The sequence below is a fragment of the Daktulosphaira vitifoliae genome, unplaced genomic scaffold, assembly GCF_025091365.1.
Source record: "Daktulosphaira vitifoliae isolate Bord-2020 unplaced genomic scaffold, ASM2509136v1 Scaffold_2, whole genome shotgun sequence".
Lineage (NCBI taxonomy): Eukaryota > Metazoa > Arthropoda > Insecta > Hemiptera > Phylloxeridae > Daktulosphaira > Daktulosphaira vitifoliae.
The window spans coordinates 17311319-17333967 of NW_026099573.1; the positions used below are offsets into that span (position 1 = coordinate 17311319).

Below are 22649 nucleotides of genomic sequence, written 5' to 3' on the forward strand. Positions count from 1 at the left end.
TTTTAATGTTACTTTTTTTATACATAAGATCTTCAGATGTTTTCCAAAATCAAATATTTAGAAGAATGAAGAATTCTAGATGAACATTGTGAGTCATGTCTATTACATAGGTTCAATTTACTACTTATTTAAATGAGGATTTTTTATAAAAATATAAATATAAATGCTTCAAATTTATAGGTTAACTTATGATATCAGTGATTCTTTCAGGTATTTCTCCAAGAACTCGTACTCCTTCCAGTAAATGTCTAAACCATCTTTGGAGAAAATTGCCCAAAAGAAACACTAATGCTGCATCTAAAAGAATATTATCAATAAACTAACATAAAATAAAATAAAAATAAAATAATTGTATTATAATTTTAGTACAACACGTTGAAAGAGTATTTCAGTTCTGAATAAAATTTATAATAATAATAATACATTTTAATAAGATTCTAAAAAGAAGTGTAATAAAACTACAATTTGTTTTATGACAAAATATTATAAATGAGGACTACAACTTACTAATGCGAAAGATATAACAAGTTGTAATTCTAAATTATAAATTGTATACAATTAAAATTTTAGATAAAAAAAATCACAGCATTGGTTTAAATCATTAACATAACATATTTTGTTAACAATTTGAATATATCTTAGAATTAATTAGATAACATAACGTAATTATTACAAATTATTTTCAATAATCTACCAACTAAAAATAACGAGTATAACTTCTAAATAAAGTTTTCATAAAATGTCGTATCCTTTTTGTTGTTTAATTAAAGAAAGCAATTTACAAATAGATTATAAAAGTATTCATTCACTTAAATATTTGTTTACATAAGTACTTAAGAAATGTAACCTATTGTAATACAACCAAGAGAAAATTAGGCGATTTATGAACTATATACACCATTAGCATATTCTAAAATATATATTAATTTACTTTTTATAACTATTTAAATAATTAATATACTTTGAAAAATGTATAACAATTTTTTCTAATGAAACATCTCAAAAATTAATATATTCTATTGAAGATGTAAGTTAAAAATTAATTTTTCAATTGCTGTAAAAACATTCTTAATTAATCGACTTTTTTCAGAAAATGATTCTTGAAGAGAATCCTTCAAAATGTTAAGATCATAAAGTTAATATTTAGGAACATTTTTACTAAATATTGAAATTGAAGGATTTTTCAAGATTCATTATAATTATACACATAAGCAATTATATGATGTGCCAAAATCTAAATTTTAAATTAAAATATCGATCAAATGTCTGATTATATTTTCCCCTCCAAAAAACTGCTTAATTTCGGATCATCAATGATTACAATATAATTGATTAGTTAGATAAAGTCCTTAATTAAGATTAAAGACATTCTAAAAAATTTAATTTTCATGGAGTTGTTTATTGTTATATTATTAATTACAACCTTATGTAATAACATATCGGTTATTATCCTAGCTTTTAGCTAATCTTTTTTTAAATTGTAATCATGACAAAATATATACTTTGTCATGGTTGTGATGATCCATTGAAATAAATTGTCATCATAATTAAAATTAACACGGGAAATATCAGTTGAAGAATAGTGTTTGATGTGTTCTTATAGCCTGAATTACATCCATCAAAATCGCATGTAAGTATACATCCATCCATCGTATTATCTTGGTATTTAAACTCTCCGCACTGAGAATCCATAGTCTTCATAGCACATTGTCTGATTACCATAACTTCACGCGTAATAACTGAAAAATTATACTAACTGAGGATTTGTAAATATATTATTAATTATAAACGTAAATAGTCTATAGATAACATTTTTCAAGATCAACTGAGTGACACAAAATGATCATAAAACCTCGTATATTGCGAGAAAAAAAAAATAAAAACTTTTATATTCTCAAAATTTTGTAAATAGCCTTTTTTTAGTCCTTTTCATATAAAAAGTTTTAATGGGTCTTTTATAATTTTTAGATAAGTACTCATCAAGTACTTGTCTATGTTTCATAATGTTCCAAGATATTTATCGGATCATCAAATGTTTTTTACAAGAAAAAGCCTAAAATTATAATATTTCAAAATTTTGAGAAAAATAAGATTTATTTATTATATTTACAACTAGCTGTTACGACTATCATTTATGTTTAGTGTACATTTATAATTACATAGAGATATTTAAAACTAGATTATTTTTTCTAATTAGTGATAAATAATGAAAAATATACTTTAAACGTATTCTAAGAATACGAATTCTAATTATTAAAAAATTCAACGAAATTATAATTGGATTAAAAGTTATAAAAGATGTCAGAACATCATGGGACACTGTATATATATACAGGCATATATTAAACTCTCATTTTTTCATAAAATTATGATTTTTTTATAAAAACAGTTTAAAATTTGATTTATTTTTATGAACTATATTATGTTATTATTATTTTTTAGCTTCGATGCGAACCTGAGAAGGTATTAATTTTACTATGATGTGTTTTTTTTTTTTTTTTCTGTTGCCACTTTTTCTCAGCTCTCACTGGACCGATTTCTTTCAACAATACGTCAAAAGATCACAAATCGTATCTAGTTGAAGACATTACCCTTAAAAATTGAAACATTTTCCCTCGTTCCCTGCAAATGGGGGAAATATCCAAAAAAATTACAAATTTAAAAATCGGTAAATTTTGTCATTTTTTTCACTTTTTTTTCTTAAAACTTCCTTAACTTTTTCAAAAATAAACAAATCAACATAATTTTTTTTTATACTAAAACCTTAGATATTTCCCTTTCATTTGATATCATTTTTTGAAAATCTAACACTTAACCTGCTCATTGGGGGGGATTTAAAATAGCAACTTTTTTACAAAAACTAACTTTTTCAACTTAATTTTTGAAAATGTTCCAGAAATACTGCGTCTTTTAAACATATATCAAATTAAAGCTTATTTTATGTACTATAAAATGAAAAAAAAAAATTTGTCCCGACGCCCTATCTTCTATGCGCAAATGGCTACCGTATTCAAAAATATGCTATTTTTCTATTAAAATTTTAGGTTTTGTATTTTATTTTATTTTATAATATCTTATTAGGAGAATATATTGACTTTCATGAGTATTATATAATTTAATTGACATAGAATAAAGTTCATAAGACATAAGAAATTAAACTTATTAAATTTTTTTTACTTTTTTAAAGTCGAAAAAGTAATTTTTAAATTTGAGTTAGCTTAAATAGCCAATTTTTTAGCTTCGATGCAAATTTTTAATAATATTAAAACTTAGAAGTGATAGAAAAAGTCTAATTGCAGATTTGAAAACATCGCGAAAAGTTGATTTAGAATGGTATATTTTTGTTACTGATGAAAGTTCCTTGTAGTTCAGTGCATTTATTTATAGTAACAAACAGTTTTTATTGAAATTTATTGTATCAAACCCTTTAAATTTTTATACACGTAAAAATAAAGCAAAATACAACTTCTTTATTATTTTTATAATTTCTCCGTTTAAATTACAATATTAAATTATTGAATATCAATTTCATACTAAATTTAATAATTATAATTAGTATTTATTCATATATTATATTTTAAAATCAAAGAACTACTAATTAGGATATAATCAAAGAAATAAGAGTTGATGTTGCTTTTGGAATAATCCACCAATTTCTCTAAATGAAAGGCTATCTACAGATTTGCATCGAAGCGTTTCTTATGATAGTGATTTTAATCACTGTCAAATATCATCTATACTTGTCCCATCTATGCCTTGTCTACACTGTGCCTCGACCCCACTGTGCTACCGTTTTNACCTTGTCTACACTGTGCCTCGACCCCACTGTGCTACCGTTTTTTTTATTATTAAATGGGTTAAATAAAACTTCGATTGGTCCATAACCTGTCTTGTAACATTTTTGAGATATTAATATTTAAAAATTAAGAAAAGGTGAGGATTGGTGTTGTGCGTTTAACGACGTTCTATTTTTACCATATAGCACTGATAAGAATTCTTCTATGTTGCGCATCCTTTTAGCCTATAACTTAAAATTAAAAAACGATTTAATATGATTTTTAGTTTGCGTACACTTCTAGCTACCATAATAAGTTTTTAATGGGAAAGATTTATATCCCGTACCTTCTTATAAACGCGCCATTAGCTACAATACTTTTACTGTTATACAGGTAATGTCAAGGACGTGCTAACCAAGCGTTAAAAATGTTTAAAGAATAAGGACATTTGATAACGACGAGGGACGTCATTTTAATATAAATTACTTTCTTTTATTTTGCCAAACTTATAATGTGTTGAAAACACATAAACGGAAATCATCGATTGAAGGATTATAATTGCTTTTCCACATTTTACACAAGGACGGCTGTATAGACCGGCACGGCCTAATCCTTTTAGATAGTTATTGAGTAATGATTATTTTTTATTCTTACCATTTGTGCCGACTATTTTAGTGCAGAAATTTGCCGGAAACATACCAACATGGCCTCTTTTAGGAACCATACATTTTTCTATATATGATGACATTGCAGGGTTGAAAGGATCTTCACAATCTGTATTACTTCCATTTAATGAAGAACACTTAAAACAATTTATACATGACGTACCTAAAGTAAGAATTAACAACAAATTTAATTTAGATGACACAATTATTATGAACTATATGTAGTGTAATACTATTATGTAGTGCAAATTTTATTTAAAAAAATTATAAAATCCATTTTAAGATAAATTTTTCAACTCGAAAAACTTAACAAATTTATTTTTTATTAAAGTGTATTAAAAAAAACCTTGTTCCTCTCATGATTAAAGAATCTTTTACTTACATTATCAAACATTTGTCATTGCTATAGAAATTATAGAAATTGCCTATTTTTTATTTGGTTAAAAACGAAAATTTAATTATATTTTCACATATGAAATGAATAATAATTATATGGTTCGATTAAAACCGAGACTAGATTTTTAGTCTAAGTCTGCCTCTGTTATATATATGTTATCTTTAATTCTTTAATTATGTAGCATCTAATTTTATTAATATTAATTGTTAACATTTTTACTTACCATGAAATATACCCATTAATATTATTGAGATGTCAAGCAGATATATGATCATTCCTTGAAACAAAACTTTGATGGAAGATAACAATCTATAAAATATTTTTAAATGATTTACGTCATGTGCTTAATTTATAAGTTATTTTTAAATTTGGCATAATTATTAAACTCTAAAAAAGAAAAAAAAATTGTAAAAACAGATTTTATGACAGTACTGGGAAATAATTCTAAATAATGTTCCAAAGTATCATTTGCTTAGTACAAGTAGAATAAAATCGTTTTCCACATGAATAGATTGTAGAACAGAAAACAATAATAGTTAATTAAAATAATTTACTTACACGTTTACCGCGTTTATTTAGTATCGCAAGTTGAAAATAAATAATTTTATATTCCAAGATTTTTACATGGCCATAAGCCAGGAGTCATCATTTTTGTCACAAATTTATTTTAAATTAAATATAAAGAATCAATATTATTCCTATTAAAATTGCACTTGAGAAACATGGATAGAATAATATTGTTTGAATTGCTATACATTCTTAGAAATATTATGATAATATTTTAACATCACACCCTGAAGGATATCTGGCATAGTATAGTACTAAATGTAATAATCGAAGGGATGACGTAGGTAGCGCCTTAGCAACCGTTGCTAGGATGAAGATTGGGTCAGTCGTCACTATTTATAGAGGAAAAATCACCCACATTGATACTAGAAACAATCAGTGATTTAAATTTCTCAGATAACATCCTTTATTCCGTTTTTACAAGTGTATGAGATAGCTTAAAATATATGATTATACTTGATTTCTAAATTTACGTCGATGTAAATGTTATCTTGTTAATCAAAATGTATACGCAACAAAAATATTTAAATAAAATATAGAATAGACTTATATAACAGTTTAAAGTAGCAAGAAAATTCTCGTTATTTTAGCTTTCATGCGTTTGGTTAAAACTTATAATAGTTAAAAATAGTTATACGATAAAACATACTGTATGGCCTTACTCAGTATATTTATCATAATTTATTGAAGAGAATTATAGAATGGAAAAATATTCGTTTAGCGGGTAATTAAATGTTTTTAATTTGTTCATGTTATAATGAAACAATGTAGGGTTAACAATAAAGTGATTAAAATGGCTGTTAGATATCAATCAATACTAATTAAAAAAATATTTTTTCTTCACTACGCTGGATTCTGACTATACTACACATTTTTTAAGTTTAATACAAAAAATAAATTTTATTTACTTAAATTTCCCATATGTAATATTTTAGTAATGGAATTTTAAAAAACATTTCTATTACCCCCCTAAGGAGATCAAAGAAGACAAAATTAATAATTAAATTTTTAATAGTCTAAAACAAAAAATTTACCAAACAAAATTTGCAATAGGAACTCTATTAGTCATCGAACAACACTAGTATTGAGACAAATGTATGTATAAACATCTAATGCTATTATCGTACAAAAGTACACGAGTGCACGATAAATGTTGTTTAGTATACTATTGTGTAATCGTATCACCCGTGTGAACTAATAAAAATAGTCTATTATTGTTATCAATCACGACAATATACTCGTATTTATATTGTTTTCTCATTTTGAACAAGATATCCCAATTAGTTTTGTGTACATTTGGCACCAAACGCGTACCTGTTATATGAAAATATAAGACTTTGTTTAATATGCGTCGGATGAGGTTAACTAAAAAGGCTTAGACCTCCAGAAATTTAGAATAATTATATGTTTTGTTTTAAAGAAATTATTTTTTGGAAGGAAAAAATAAGTTTCGCTCCTCCAAAAAATTGTCTACCCTACGCTTATGATTGGTGTTACTCCTTCCCTTTGAAAATTTTTCCAGTAACAGTCATAGCTTATTATACTTACATGTGTAATAGCCGGGATGGCGTAAAGGAAGAATAAAACTCAGGTCTAAATAAATAGAACGAACAAACGAGTTTTAATTAATTATTACTTTTAATAACACGAAATTAATTAAGAACATCTAATACATAAACCCTATAATAGTATAAACCGATGTGACTGCTTCTTGAGTAGTCATTTAATTAACGTCTTGCATTGGCCTTTATTTATACTATGTTGATGTAGTCCTTGGGAGTAGTATCCAGGGTTAACCTTGGGACAAAAATAATAAGTATCTCTGGTGAAAAATTATTAAATGAGCATATGGCTAAATTTGAAAAAATAATTAAGATAATAAAAATATCTATGGGACCATTACACATGTATACAAACAACAAATTATTTATTAACATATTCTAGAAATAAATATTTATTTTATAAAGGCACCGTCCGTTTGGGAGAACAGCGCGCTCTAACTATGCGCGTAATTAGTGTGATCAGAATAACACATCCACTTGTAAGAATTTTTTATAAAAACGTCTATTGAACAAAAATATATGTCATCACAAAAATGAAAATAAGCAATAGTATTCAATATAATAAAAAAATACTGCTAGTCTATCATGTTTTTTAACATTATATTTAACAAAAAATATTTAGAGAGCCGCCAAAATATCACTTTACCAACTTTCCGTTAGTAGTTCCAATATTTGATTTTTTATTCTAAACATTTGTGTTTTTTCCTATAAGACCTAAAATCGCCATAGATGAAGAACAGTAACTGTTTCGTTTTCATACACTTGTAAAATACGACCTCGTTGCCCTCTGCCGGCATTATGGGTAAAATTGGCTCGTTTTTACAGTATAACAAATTTTGTTACTTCAACTTTTGATGGCTTCGAAATATATGCTTTTTGGGCGTATCATTAAAGTTGTATGACACTTATTTTTAATAGACAACCTAGAATAGTACTTAACGTAAATACATAAATAAACGATTACTACTACACAATTTAAAACGCTTTAATTACCAATAAAATTATATGTATTTCGAATAATCATAAAGAAGTTTTTTGATAGTAGTGAGGAGAGACGTACCTCACTTTTAACCATATACTAGGTTTTATTTTAACGAGTGTTTTGAAAATTTTGTCACGGAAAATATTCAAATACCTGCAATTAAATATCCACGTAATGACTTTTAAAGCATTTCTTAGATACTTATCATTCTATAATTTTCAAAATACTGTTTTCATCTTTTTTTCACATCCTCATCATTTGTTAACATACTATTATAAATTTTTATGTACTATATGTAAAAATATATTGTACTGAAACTTTACAAATCCCAGAGTGAATTCTTTCAATATTTTATACTTTTAACGTTAAGTTAATATCTTAATATAAATGACGGATCGGGGGTTTACTTACACAGACGAATAATAGGCTAAAAACACAATCTACACATTTTTTTTACTAATGATACGATTCTTTTAATCATACACAAATTAAATAATTACATATAATATTAACATTAAGTAATAAGAAAAAGGAGTAACATCACCCAGCCACTTGACACATCTCCACAACAATACTTCTTGGCCGACGCCAACAATCCTGAATGCCACGATTAATTTTATATTGACAAGACGCACTAACTTGACAATACCACAGAAAAGGAACACCACCAGTGTGTGGACGTTAAGGACACCAACTCCAAATATGGATTGAACCTTTAGTAACCGTATGTTGGGGCTTCGCCTATACAGGCTGACACAAACCCAACAAAAAAAACTATACCAGCTCACTGGCCACGAGTCATCAGACCCAAACGGTTCGGTACGACTTTAATCGCGTACACCGACGTAGTTAGTGACGGCAAACTGCCGGTAGTGCCGGACACGAGTGTCGTCATTACATGGAGAGGGGTAATGCGATTCGAGCTATGTGGGGAACTTGACCGGTACACACTTTAACTTTTGAACACCATACATTTAGAAAATCTTTGGGTCGTTTGGTTTCTTTCTAGTTTTCCCTAATCTATAATTTTCTTTTTCACGTTCCTTTGTTTCCTAATTTATCATATCTCTTACACTTTGCTTTACTTACTGCATATTTTGCTTCTTTACACAAACGTTTGTACTCTATCCAATCTTCTCTCCTTCTACTCTTCTGCGATACTTTAAATTGTTTTTTCTACCTCACTATAATTTAATTAAATTTCTCATCCTACCACCTCGTTTCTTTGTTATTATTTTTTTGTTTCCAGGCATTCTATTCTTACTCTCACCTATAATATCATTTGCGGTATTGTTTACAATCCTATTCCATCTTCATTTATATTTCCCATGACATTTTACACTATTCTTTCTTTCACCTTTGTTAGGTGAAGAATTTTTCTTTTTCATCTTTTAATTTTCACTAACTAATCCACGACTTTCTTCCTTTGTTCTTTCTATTTTTCCATACATTCTTTCCTCTATACCATAACTTTACACTCTCTCTCTTCCACATAAAATAATTAATTTGTGATTTATTACTTTCACTCTTATAAGTTATATCTTCCATCTTCCTACAAAAGGTCTTAACTACAGTAAAATCTAGAACTCTTATTTTAGTTTCATTTTTCTCGCTAAAATCATACCCTCTTCTCTCATCAGGGACAGCTTGATCCGCTAGGTTACCGAGAGAGTCTACTGCTAAAATGGTTTTCTGGCCTTCACTGCCAGAAATGTTATTGTGTATAATATGGCTTGAACAAAATGATTACCTGGACTGAATTTCCCCTCAGATAATCCCCGCCACGCATTATCAAATGTCCATTCATATCGTCACCTATCGCCACATCCTCATTATTTGGTATTACTTGCATCATCTCATCCATCTCTCTCCAAAACACCTCCTTGTTTATTTCATCACATCCTACTTGTGGTGCTAAGGCACTCACTTTTTCCTCAACAATTAATATCACCACAATGATTCTGTCATTTTTTCTGAATACGTTTACTACTTTGCTTTTCATCTCTTCGTCCATTATTACTCCTATACCATTTTTATATTTGTCATACCTAAGTATACTATTTTATACCCCTTATTTATATCTTTCGCTTTCCGCTTAGTTTCCTGCACACTACAAATATTGACTTTCCTCCTTTTTAATACATTTACTAATTCTCTACTCCAACTAGTTAGTGTTCCGACATTCTACGTATCTATTGTTATTTTATACTTATCAGTCGCATCTAGACACGAGTTTAACCTAAAATTCTAGCTCCTCTAAACATTTTACCAATTATTGGCCAATGAATTGTTATGAAAAAAAAAAATTAATTGTTAATAATTGTGGCCGCAGCAGTTTCTTACTACTCTACCCGTTCGCTTTTTTATTGTAAAAACAATGATCACCTGGACACTATTCTATAGCACAGAAATATTTCAGTCCATCTCTGGCAATGTTGCTTATAAAAGTAGGATATTAGCTAAAAAATGAGTAGACTTGGTTAAAATATTGATATCATTACTTTATTAGACTTACTTTTTTAAGATAGAATTTTTTTTACAATTAGTCTTTTGTTGTAGACTTAATTTAAACATTATCTACTTATGTACTTTCTTATGCAATAAAAATGTCATAGTTTCAAAGAATAAGAGCCAAGTTGTTGTGCTTAATTTTCTTTTTTTAATAATTTAGAATACTTTTTTTGGATTTAACTTGATTAAGTATTTTTGAAGAGCTAAGTTAATTTTTAAGTTTATTTATTTATTAAATTAAAAACCTTTAAATTTACTATACTATTCTTGTTTCATTAACAACTATGGTTTATTGAAAATAATTGAACACATAAAAAAATTTAATTTTCCTTTATCCAACAATAGGCAACATAACTTACGGGTCGCTTAGATAGTTTAATAATCACAATTCGTGGTGAGAGTGGGCGCTATCATAAATAGATATCATTAAATGATATCTAATTCATGGCAATATTTTTATACATTGTCTTGATATGAAATAAAAAAATAAATAGGAGTTATTCAATAACAAAAAGTTTATTTTTTAAGCTTAAGTTGCTTCTATAGTTTTGAAATATTTCAATTTAATATAATTATTGTTGTCAAATATATTAATTAAAAAAATTGTGAAATGATTGTTAATGATTTTAAATATTTGAAAAAATTGATTTTTAGGTATTTTGTAAGAATGAAGATGTGCTCAAATTAATAATTACATTTCAATTAATAGTTATTGCACATTTCTAATTATTTTTAGGTCAATAATATCCTTTAGATTTTTTAAATTATTTTGATATTCAAGCTTTTATATAACTTATTATTTATATAGCTTTTATTTAATTCCCACATCATGAATTTTCAAGAGTCTGGTTTAGAAAAAAAAGATCTTTGCAATGTATTATTGAAATGGGTATGTAAGAAAATAAATTTAATAATTCTTCAAATAATAAATAATCATATATTTGTTTACTATTGTTTTAATATGTTAAACTAATGAATATATGATTTACTAATTAAAATTTGTCTATAAACTATTCTTATTTTTTATCTGATAAAAAATAACTAATGTGTACTTTTTTGTTAAGTTACAAACATTTTCCCTTAAAGGAGCTCATCGGACTTTACATGATATATCTGACGGTGTTGCTATGGCTGAGGCACTTAATCAAATGTGAGTTTATAATTTTTCTTTACTGTTGGATTAGTTTAATGGATTAGCTATTTAACATGTGTTACTGATAATTTTGTAAAAAACATAAATTAATATATACATTAATTATATTTAATGCATTAAAATGCATAGATGCTGTTTTTTTGGCACATTTATGAAATTTAATTTAAGCTAATGATCTATAATAATTTAAGTTATGTGGTGTCATTGTTAACCTTTATTTAATTATGCTATTTATTTAAATTTAAGATTTGGGTTTGGATTAAAGATTAAAACATTATGAAAACTTCAGAGTTATGTGCCCAGTGTGATATATTTTATAAGTTTTAAGTAAAAAATATTTGCCAATAAAATTAACAAATATTTATATACTGATTTTAGAGCACCTGAATGTTTTGATGAGAACTGGTTTTCAAAAATTAAAAAAGATGTTGGAAGTAATTGGAGACTTAAAGTTAGAAACTATATAATTAATATAAGTAGAAATATTATATACTATTTTGTAGGCTTCTAAAATTATGTTGAATTAAAAATAATATTGACACTATAAAGATTTTTAAAATATATTAAATATTTTTGTTATAAATCTTATATATATACCTTTACCAAATACTATTTATTTATATATATATTTTTTAAATATTTTGTTTATAAATTATTGATATAATTACACTAAAATAAGTGGCATGACATCAATATTTGACTGAATTATCAATAAAATTCTCAGTATAATATTTTATTTGTAGGTCAGTAATTTGAAAAAAATAGTAGAAAAAATTCATGATTTTTATCAAGAAAATGATTCTCAACACATAGGGAACTTTTCCGCTCCAGATGTTGTTAAAATAGGTAATTATATTTCGTAAAATATATCTTATGTTAGATTTACTTTTTAAATAAAATCAGGTGTTTTTTTTTATAAAGATTAAATATTATTTCAGTTCATATCTGTTCTATAAATTATCAATAAAATTTATAAATCTATATTATTCCTTCACATCTAAAAAAGAGACTAAAAAAAATTAAAAATTAGTATTTTTCTATTTTTTAATCCATATTTTGTTGTATTAAAATTATTTGTTAATTATATATTATATTATATTATATATTATATATAATAGAGATGTTTAAAATTAATTATAGTTTATCTAAGAACAAAGTTTGTGAAAATATTTATGTCTTACCTTGTTATGGAAATTTAATTTGATTTATTATTAGAATCTAATAATAAATTGTACTGTGATTTTATTAATTATTAAGTGAAACATGTTACTACATAGATTGGCATTTTTCTTATCTTAATTTTTGTATAAATAGACTACATAACTTTTAAATAAATCTTTTTAACTATGTTCACATTTTCTTATATGTTTCTAGCATGATTTTTAAATAAAATATTTTTGATCAAGCATAATTTTTATTTATACCTTTTAGGTGGTGAAGAAAATAAATTAGAATTAGCTCGCTTGCTGCAACTTATTTTAGGATGTGCTGTTAACTGTCAAAAAGCTCAAGGTATTTTATTTTATTTTTTAAACTAATTAAAAATGTTTTTAGTTGCTGATTTCTAAAATAAAATCTGCTAAATATTTGATGGGAAAAATGAATTTACATTTACCACACTTAACCATAATTGTTAAGGTTATTTAATTTTTTTCTTTTAATAAATAAAAAAATGTATAGTTGATATAGGTATTATTGTATATAGTTAGTATATATAGTTGATTGTTGCACTTAAATGTTATCCTCTTAGTGAGATTTTTATAGTTTATCTTTAATTTTTTATTAAAATTAAAGTTTTATAAAAAAAATAATAGAACTGGTCTACAATATTACAAATATTGATCACAATAATTTATTTTCTTTTTTCTAATGAATGAAAACAAAAAAAAAAAATTCAAGAACTAAAATAAATCAATGGAAATTATATTTTATTTAACTAATTTTAAAAACGATGATTTTATATTTGTGTTTTTTAATTTAATTTAAGATAAAATAAATTTAATTTGTATTTCAGAATTTATTACAAAGATAAGGTTAATGGATGAAAATTCTCAAACTGTTATAATGCAGTCGATACAGGATTTAGAAAGAATTCAAGGACACACACAAAGCAGTTTTACTAATAGTCTTAGTATTGATATTATTCAACAGGATCAAGTTCAACAACTTATTGATGAACTTCATGCAGTTACTAAAGATCGGGATCAAATGACTCAGCGTTGTCTAGAACTTGATTCACAAGTAATTCAAAATTTTTTATAATTTTTACTGAAGCAATTCATTTAAACTAGTTTTATTATTTATTACCATTTTTGTTTAAAAAACAATTAATTAGCCCTTTTTTCAAGGCTCTATTTGTAAAAAAAAATTAAACATTCTTTATAAATGGCTAACATTGGTAAATAAATGAAGTTTTAATTTTTATTTATCTTATAAAATATTCTTTTATAAATTATTCAAATTATTATTAATATTTTAATCTGTATTTTATAAATGCTAAAAATAATATGAATCTTAATTTTCTAATTTTGTATTTAGATTAGCGTACTACAAGAAGAAAAAACATATATATTAGATGAAAAAAGACATTTGGAAGAAAGGCTATTGGAAAGTGTTGAAGATCCTTTAAAAGGAAATGGACAAATGAGGAGGCAAATTGATGAATTAAAAGAAGAATTATACAAAGCTGAGACATGTATATAATTCTATTGGAAATATTTTAGTTTAATCTTAATAACTAATAATATAGCGATAATAGCTCAAAAATGAAAAAATATTTATTTATTTATTTAGTATAATTAACTTTTGATTAAACCTTATTTATATAATTATGCCATTCTATGAATACAGTAAAGTAAAATGCTTATTTTGTAATCTCTTAATCTCTCTTTTACAAAATTGTGTTATATAAATGTTTTACATTATGAATAAAAAAAAAATTTAATTTACTTTCATATGAAGGTGCATGTACAATATATAGCAATAGATCTATCCCATAGAGCTTAAAACTTTGTTGAAAAATTTATCATACCTAATATTATTTCATTTTATTAATATAATATTGACTAAACTCATTGTTTAAATAATATGTGTTATATTATTACAGCTAGAGATGATTTTAGACTAAAATTTGAAACACAAGAAAGAGAAATAGTTGACTTAAAATTAAAATTTGAGCAATTACAAGAAACTGCTGGTGAAGCCAGATTATTAAAAGACGAATTAGATATTCTTCGAGATACTGCTGATAGAGTTGAGAAATATGAATTAACCTTACAATCATACAAAAAGAAACTTGAAGAACTTGGAGATCTAAAAAGACAAGTCAAAGTATTAGAAACAAAAAATATAGCTTATATTCAACAAAATATGGAACTAGAACAAGTAATTTCACATCATCATCATATAATGAATGTTATAATTTTAATTTGTTAAATTTTAGGAGATAAAAAAATCCTCTGTTTGGAAATCACAATTAGAAATTTACAAAAAACAAGTAACTGAATTGCATCAATCACTTAATGATGAAACAAACAAATCAGATAAATTAGAATTTGAAACTAAAAAACTAATTGAGAGTATGAATACTTTGAAAAAAGAAAAGGATGTAATACAATGTTTAATTACTTGTTGAAATGAAATTGCATTGTGTTAATTTATAATATTTTTAGAGATTAATTGTAGAAAGAGATTCTTTAAAAGAATCAAATGAAGAATTGAAATGTTGCCAAACCCAACAAAAACGTAGTAGTGTTATTGATCATTCTCAAGCAACTACTGGTGATGATATGGATTCTGTTATGGAGTTAAAGTAAGTAAAATATTTGATATGTTGAATATTTTTAATCTTAATATTTTTTCTAGGCAAAAATTAGTCCGGCTTCAACATGAAAATACAATGCTAAAAATGAATCAGAAAGATCCTGAAGAAGATAAAGTTACTGTACTACAAACATTATTGGATAACACAAGACAACAATATAACCAATTGAGATTAGATAATAGGTATTTTGAAAATATTTTCTTTTATGTAAGTAGACTTTATAATTTTAGAAAACATTGTATAATTATTTCAGAAAAGCTAATCAAAAGATAATGGAATTGGAATCTGAATTAAAAGAACACTCAGAAGATAATTCAAATGAGTGGAAAATAAAGGTAAAAGAGCTTCAAAGTAAACTTCAGTGTGAAAAAGATACAAGATCAATGGACATAGAAGAGAAAAATGCTACAATAGCTGAAAAAGGTGTGCATATATCTTAAAGGAGTATATTAAATATTGGTAAAAAATTATATAATTTATTAATTTAAATTATGTAGATCAATTGATAAATCTTCTTCAAGTTACAATAAATCAAAAAGATTTAGAAATTCAAGAATGGGAAGAAAAAAATAAAAAATGTATTGAAAAAGCAAAATTTGTTGTCAAATCAATGGATATAAAAAATGTACTGGCATCAGATAGTGATGCAAATATTCTTCATAATAAGTTATTAAAAGCTAATAAAGAAATTACTGAATTAAAGGTAGTTAATATTTTATATAAATTTCTTTAAACTTTAAATATTTTTTGTGTAGAAGGAACAAGAAAATTATAAAGTAACACAAGACTACGAAGAAAAATTAATGGCTACAGCCTTTTATAAGCTAGTAAGTCAGAAATAACTATACAATTATATAATACTTTTTATGTGTAACAAAGAAGCTATTAGCTTTGTTTTTTTTGTGTCCATATACGCCATTACTCCTGTTCTTGCTAGACTAATTTTGTTTTACAATTTGTTAAAAGATCACAAAAAAAGTATTTAGTTGAAGCACCAAAAAATTCCCCTCAGTAATAAAGAGAAATGTCCCAAAAAATTACAGTTGTCATAAAACATTCAAAGTTGGTATTTTTAATTTTCACTTAATATTTAAATATATTTTTAAAAACTAAATGGATTATTGTGAAATTATTATTGATAATACTTCAAACATTTGACTATATGTTGACATGTTTTTTTTGAAAATTTCAATCATTAATAAAGGTACTGTGATAACTTAAAATCATATGAACAATTTTTGACAATGTTTCAAAAAACCTACCTCTCTGACCCTACAATAATTAAAGCTAATATAATGTATTTTAAGATGAAAAAAGAAAAACTATGAAATCACGATTCTAGGAGTTGTTGGGAATTATAATCATAATATTTAGTAAAATTAGCTGATTTTGTTATATTTTGCATAGTAACAGAGTGCTTACATAATTTTAATTTAAAGCCTGTTTAATGTATCGTGATATTAAAAATGTTATGGTAACATTGAGTAATCAACCATTTAAGTCAATAACCATGTAATTTTTGGTAGATATATTAATTTTTTTTTTAATTTGTTCACATATGCATCAATGTTGTACAATAGTAATTTTAAACAATGTCGGATATCAAATAATACTAAACTAAAAAATGCCTTGTCTCCCATTTTACTGGATATCTACTATAATTTACTTTTTTTCAATTATATGTAATTTAATTGCAAGTATAGAAAGTATGGCGAATATAGTTTTTGGATTTTCACATTATATTTACATTTAAAAAAAATGATGTAAAAAGAATTATTTTATTTAGGCACAAATGAAAATGCAGGAATCAGTTGATCAAAGAGTAATGAACCAAGGATTATTGCATAGTCAAACGTTTTTGTCTAGACATAGGCATCAACAAAATAAAAATGTTGAATTACCTATTATTTCTAAGTAATTTTAAGATCTTTTTATAGAAATTAAAACTATTGTGATATTTTTTAATAAAAGATCTGAACTAAAGCACAGCTCAAATAGAGTAAATGTATTATTTAAAAAATAATACTTTTGTTTATGGCCATTTCAATTAATATGGCAAAATATTTTGTATTTTAAATCTTATAGTAAATTTGTTTGGAATGAAGATGCAATGTATTATTTAGTGAAAATTAGTTTTGATAAAAATTGGTTAGTAGGCATCAAGTGTGGTATTTATTTTTAATGTTTAATATTTATGAGTGAAAAAAAATTAAATATTTTTTACTTTATATATAACTTAACAGTTTATTGAACTACTCATATCAGGCTTATACGGTAACCCATAAAATAAGTTGAGCTTATGTACATTAATAAGATTATAAGATAAAAAATAAGCTTACTTGTAACCTTAATAGTAACTACAGTTTATTTTTAACAAAATTATTGAATAAAAACGATTTCCTTTTTATTACAACTTAACTTTATTGAAATAATAAACTAAGTATTTCATGTAAAAATGAGGAAAATAATATACAGAAAAGAGTTATTTATATTAAATTTGTTTAATTTTAGAATATTAGTCAATTTACAGAAGTAGTATTATTTGATAGATGATAATTATTTTTGTTGAAATGATTTTATAGTAAAATTAGAATTTTAATTTATTTATTTATAAAACATCTCAATATTGATATATTGAAAATGTTTTTATGTTATTATATTTTTGTATATTGATTATAAATAAATACAATTATTGACATAATATGTTGTTAATTATACAAATGTCTCATTTCTCTATTTAATATCCTCTTTTAACTGTGTAAATTAATCATAATAAAAAATAAATTCTAAAAAGTGAATGAATGATTAATGGGTTATTTGCAAAAAAAAATATAGATTGTAACAATAACTAACATAAAAATAATTGGAATTGAATAATAAACAAACAAGCATTTATAATTTCAACTATTAAACATTGAAAATAATAAATTAAAAAACTTTTCTAAACAGTTCTGCTCATTTGATTTCATTATTATTGAATAAGATACTAGTGTTAAATCTAAAATAATGATTAGACTGAACATTTACCAACAGTCAACATCGAGATATTTTTATACAAAAAAAAAAAAAGTATCACTAATCTTTCATTTTATAATTTTTTTTTTTTTGTAAAATTAAAGTTACGTATTAATGATAAAAGTAATAATATTTTAGTTGTTCAAATAGTAATGATTAATAAATAATATACTTTGTAGCAACTTGTTTATGTTTTAACAAGTGCTGTAATAATAAAATGGAAATAAATTATAAATTCAAATTATATGGCATAAGATTAAATTGTAAATTGGTAATATAATTTTTTTTTTTTTTTATATATATATAAATTAAATAAGTAATAATAATTATACAAAATAAATACAATATAATAGAAAAAAATAGAGCTATAATAAGGCTACTTTACAATTACAATGACTCTCCATTCAACAGTTTTTTGTCAAAGAGGAACTCTCCAAGAGCTCCATGAGAATCCATCATTTTACCTAGATTTGATATTTTTCCAGCTAAATCACGTTGGCCTTCATATTGCTCAGTCAAGAAATCTCCAGTCAACCAATCAACCAACTGAAGATGTAAAAAAAAAAAAAATATATATAATTATTATGTAAATACAAAGAAAATGTGTTATAACATATTTTATGTTTTATAATCATTTGTAATTACATTGAGTATTCATATATTTTTCTCACACTATTAAACTATTAAGAGTTATAGAATTAAATAATTAAAAGAAAGGCAAAATTATTTAAACTTTATGACATGATTTCATAGTATAAAAAATGAATCATTTGTTTAAATATTTGTATAATTAAATTTGTAAATAACATTACTGTTATTTACAGTGTTAATAACACCTGTTAATTACAGTTGAAATATGTGTACAAATACAGATATATGCAAGTGGTTATAAAAGGAGAGATATTCAAATTCTAATTTAATATAAATTTAATTATTTTTGCCATAGAATTCTTTTACCTAAATATAATTAAGCAAAATTTTTCCAATTAAATAAAAAAATTGAGAAATGCCTGATTATAATGTATGCTACTTTCAATAATAAAGGCATGATATTATAAAAAATGATTTTTTTTTAAATTATTATTTTGTATCTTTATTGAATTAATTTATTTTCTATAAATATGTACTTACATTTAAAAATATCAATTTTTTAATCAATATACTCATAGAAAAATAAACAATTTTATGGTTTATTATTTTTAATTTATTTAAATTTTATATATATAGTAACTAGTATGTTAGCATAATAACAGGTTTCTAAATAAAAAAATAATTAGATAGATACACTATATCATAAATCAATGGCTAATATAAATAAATGTTAAGTGATTTTCAGGAACACTTCAAATGATAATTAATAAAAAGTAATTAACTAAAGAATTTATCTGAAGATATACTTAAATATTTTAATCCATTCATAAAAAAATGATGAGTAATTTAGAGGTTTTCAGTCACGTAACACAAAAAGTTGTAATTACTTACATGATAGTCATTAAAATCTTGTCCCTCCCGTCCAGGTTCTTCACAAACACTAGCAATGTCTCTTATCTTACGAGTTACGTGTGCTTCTAATTTTAAAGCATCTTTTAATGCACTCAATCCATCGGCCCATGTTTCAGCTAGTGGTTGCTTTGTTATAAAAATTAATTGAAAACTTACTACTCAATTTTTCATTAAAATATTTATTATTTAGAACTTACAGGGTCACGAATTAGTTGGCTAATATCTTGCGTAAGACCACCTCTCATCAATAAATACCCAATAATTTTAATGGCATGTTCTCGTTCTTCACTAGCACTTTCAAAAAATATTTTTGCAAATCCTGGACGATTCACTGTGTCTTTTGAAAAATGTGCTCCCTATACATAATTATACCAATTCAAATAATATAAAAAATTTTATACTGAAGGTAAAATATAGCTTAAAAATTTTTAGTAAATAAAAATAAACCTTATCCTATTATTTTATGATAAAATTAAAACCCTAAAACTTTTAACATTAATTTTATATACATAATATAACTATGGTACAATTTTTATTCTCTATATTAATTTTTATAAGCTTAGAGAAGAATATAATAGTTGAAGTCCATTAAAAAATAATTATATGATAACAATTATTGATTAAGTATAATATAGCTTGGGTACAACAAGTATTATACACTTCAGTTAAAAGTTAATATATAGTATAATTAATACATCCAAATATTTTTTTCTATGCATTCTTTTCTAATTAGAAACAAACAATACTTACTAATATAAAATAATGCCTTTAAAATTATCTTATAGATGTTTATTTTGACAATGTAATATTATTATAGGATATATAAGTCAACTAATGAATAAATAAAGATATTGTTCAACTCAAAAGTCCCTTATACTTACTAAAAATTTCATTCAAGTAAAAAAATCAAAACATATGATAACTATTTTTTTTTATTACTTTATAGTTAAAGTAAATATTTTAACAAAAAAATCATTTAAAATGCAAGAATCAATAAAATGGGAAATTGGCATCAATGAACATTACAAATTTAGGACTAAGAATATAATTACATTGTTTAGTAAGTATTCATATTCAAAGAATGGCAAATATCCAACCAAACTTATTTGTTTCTAAATTATTATATTAACAAATATTTTTATGCACACTGATTACTTTTATTTTTTAAAATAGGAGATTCATTAAATTGTACATAAATATATTTTAAAAATTTCATATTTGATTTTAGCTTACATTATTTAATAAGAGAGACAGTATAAATGAAATATATAATAAACTTACTATACAATTGTTTATAAATAGGGATGATTAATAAGTTATGTACAATAACAAAATACCTGTAGTTAAAAATAGAAACAAGAGTCAAAACAAAATATTTTTTAAACATTTAATGCACTAGACAACACTGTAAGTCAAAGGGTAAAGTATAATTTTCTTCTATAAATAAATGAAGTTTATTTTTCTGTTATACAACAGAGTTATTAAAATTGAATTTCAAAATGGTCATAAAAACAATAAAATTCTCTAAATCTTTGTTATAAAATGTTGACATTACTAATAATAGTAAAATATATTCAGAAGTCTTAGGAAAATGCTACTAGAGCGTAGATTTAATGCTCTTATAGAAATATTAATAGAACAACATAGTTTATTTGTAGTAGAAAAATTTAAAACATTAATAAACAAAAACGTGATTGTATAGAAATATATTTACACAGCTTTCAACTTAAGTCATAATAGATAGACTTAATAGTGTAATAAATCTATAAAATCTAATAGACTCAGATGTTAGATCCATATATTCATGTTATTCTAGTTATTGGCAAAATAATTATTTTCAGATATAATTTATAATTGAAAAATCTTATAAAAATTTACTAAAATATAAACTAAACCACTTTTTACTCATTAAATAATAGAGTATGAGTAAATATATAAAAATATTCTAGTTATTTTGATAATATAATATATAAAAATTCAGAATTTGCAAATATGTGTAGTTGTTGTTAGGATAGCAAATTAAAAATTAATTTATTATACATCCATGTGTCTCATAAAAGAATATAGATATAAATAATAAATTACCATAGCAAAATATGTCATTGACGCAATTAGTTCTTCTTGGACTTGTGATTTCAATTTTTTTGTACAAGGATCAACCATAGATATCCAGTCATCAGGAATTTGAACCTTAGGTAATTTACCTATAAGTAAACCTGTCTTATCATAAAATGTTATAAAAATAATTTAAAAAAACATGGATACTTACATTGCATTTTAGCTTGGACTTGATAGTCACTAACCACCACAAAAATTGCAACGACAAAAAAGGTAATTTTTAACATTTTTAATCTTCAAGTTTTCAGCGCGATAAAAATTATTGACAGTATTCCGAATACTGAAAAATATAAAATTATATTTGTTTATTACATAGAAATGACTTCAACATCTATGATTAATAGACTATTAATTAAAATGGTCAAGAAAACAATAATGAACCAAAATTTACTTTATAAATTGTTGATCATTCCTTAACAGAGAACGACGACGACAATGAAATTGAATAATTGACAAATGACAGACTCTGTTGTTATCAGTACCCCACTTCGACCTTGTCTTTTGTCTGTTCCTAGACGAGCGTGTGCGTGTTTGTTCTTTGTAAGTGCATGTGCCTAGTGGCCACTGTAAGTATATT

At 24.3% G+C, this 22649-nt stretch overlaps 3 protein-coding genes and 1 long non-coding RNA gene across 10 annotated transcripts; 1 reads left to right on the forward strand and 3 right to left on the reverse strand.

Moving 5' to 3' along the window:
- Window positions 1–330: 330 nt before the first annotated feature.
- LOC126899905 (U-scoloptoxin(05)-Sm1a-like) lies at window positions 331–8875 on the reverse strand. 5 transcript variants are annotated; one of them, XM_050675163.1, is made up of 4 exons: window positions 8494–8875; window positions 5062–5147; window positions 4431–4604; window positions 331–1739 (listed from the first exon to the last, which is right to left on the reverse strand). In XM_050675163.1, exons 1-4 carry the CDS (start codon window positions 8508–8510, stop codon window positions 1507–1509), a joined length of 510 nt encoding a protein of 169 aa, XP_050531120.1. In that variant the 5' UTR covers window positions 8511–8875; the 3' UTR covers window positions 331–1506. The 5 variants fall into 5 exon arrangements, with proteins under 5 accessions (XP_050531120.1, XP_050531124.1, XP_050531121.1 ...); XM_050675167.1 differs by lacking the exon at window positions 8494–8875 and adding an exon at window positions 8463–8481; XM_050675164.1 differs by lacking the exon at window positions 8494–8875 and adding an exon at window positions 6954–7339.
- On the reverse strand, window positions 3663–4424 carry LOC126899907 (uncharacterized). The gene is made up of 2 exons (XR_007702743.1): window positions 3800–4424; window positions 3663–3755 (listed from the first exon to the last, which is right to left on the reverse strand). It is a non-coding gene; the product is annotated as an uncharacterized LOC126899907 (long non-coding RNA).
- Window positions 8876–10366: 1491 nt separating the features above from the next.
- Window positions 10367–18759, forward strand: LOC126899902 (protein Hook homolog 3-like). Of its 3 annotated transcripts, none has more exons than XM_050675158.1 (16): window positions 10367–10396; window positions 11269–11349; window positions 11525–11610; window positions 11992–12064; window positions 12357–12459; window positions 13045–13125; window positions 13628–13854; window positions 14152–14308; window positions 14720–14997; window positions 15056–15220; window positions 15285–15424; window positions 15478–15618; window positions 15690–15859; window positions 15934–16139; window positions 16192–16263; window positions 17223–18759. In XM_050675158.1, exons 1-16 carry the CDS (start codon window positions 10382–10384, stop codon window positions 17352–17354), a joined length of 2127 nt encoding a protein of 708 aa, XP_050531115.1. In that variant the 5' UTR covers window positions 10367–10381; the 3' UTR covers window positions 17355–18759. The 3 variants fall into 3 exon arrangements, with proteins under 3 accessions (XP_050531115.1, XP_050531116.1, XP_050531117.1); XM_050675159.1 differs by lacking the exon at window positions 10367–10396 and adding an exon at window positions 10993–11114 and having other exon boundaries at window positions 11197–11349; XM_050675160.1 differs by lacking the exon at window positions 10367–10396 and adding an exon at window positions 11178–11196.
- Window positions 18702–22609, reverse strand: LOC126899904 (ferritin subunit). Its single transcript, XM_050675162.1, has 6 exons — window positions 22464–22609; window positions 22224–22352; window positions 22040–22158; window positions 20152–20310; window positions 19934–20080; window positions 18702–18997 (listed from the first exon to the last, which is right to left on the reverse strand). Exons 2-6 carry the CDS (start codon window positions 22297–22299, stop codon window positions 18839–18841), a joined length of 660 nt encoding a protein of 219 aa, XP_050531119.1. The 5' UTR covers window positions 22300–22352; window positions 22464–22609; the 3' UTR covers window positions 18702–18838.
- Window positions 22610–22649: the final 40 nt, after the last annotated feature.

Excerpts from the sequence above, each read along its gene's own strand:
- LOC126899904 (XM_050675162.1), bottom strand. The coding sequence starts at position 22,299 with ATGTTAAAAATTACCTTTTTTGTCGTTGCAATTTTTGTGGTGGTTAGT. Across the intron at positions 20,081-20,151 it reads GCCAACTAATTCGTGACCCT|CAACCACTAGCTGAAACATG; the intron begins GTAAGTTCTAAA and ends TTTATAACAAAG. Across the intron at positions 18,998-19,933 it reads AAGATTTTAATGACTATCAT|TTGGTTGATTGGTTGACTGG; the intron begins GTAAGTAATTAC and ends TTACATCTTCAG.
- LOC126899902 (XM_050675158.1), top strand. Across the intron at positions 13,855-14,151 it reads GTCTAGAACTTGATTCACAA|ATTAGCGTACTACAAGAAGA; the intron begins GTAATTCAAAAT and ends TTTTGTATTTAG. Across the intron at positions 14,998-15,055 it reads AAAATATGGAACTAGAACAA|GAGATAAAAAAATCCTCTGT; the intron begins GTAATTTCACAT and ends GTTAAATTTTAG.
- LOC126899905 (XM_050675163.1), bottom strand. Across the intron at positions 4,605-5,061 it reads ATTAATGGGTATATTTCATG|GTACGTCATGTATAAATTGT; the intron begins GTAAGTAAAAAT and ends TTCTTACTTTAG. Across the intron at positions 1,740-4,430 it reads TAAAATAGTCGGCACAAATG|TTATTACGCGTGAAGTTATG; the intron begins GTAAGAATAAAA and ends ATAATTTTTCAG.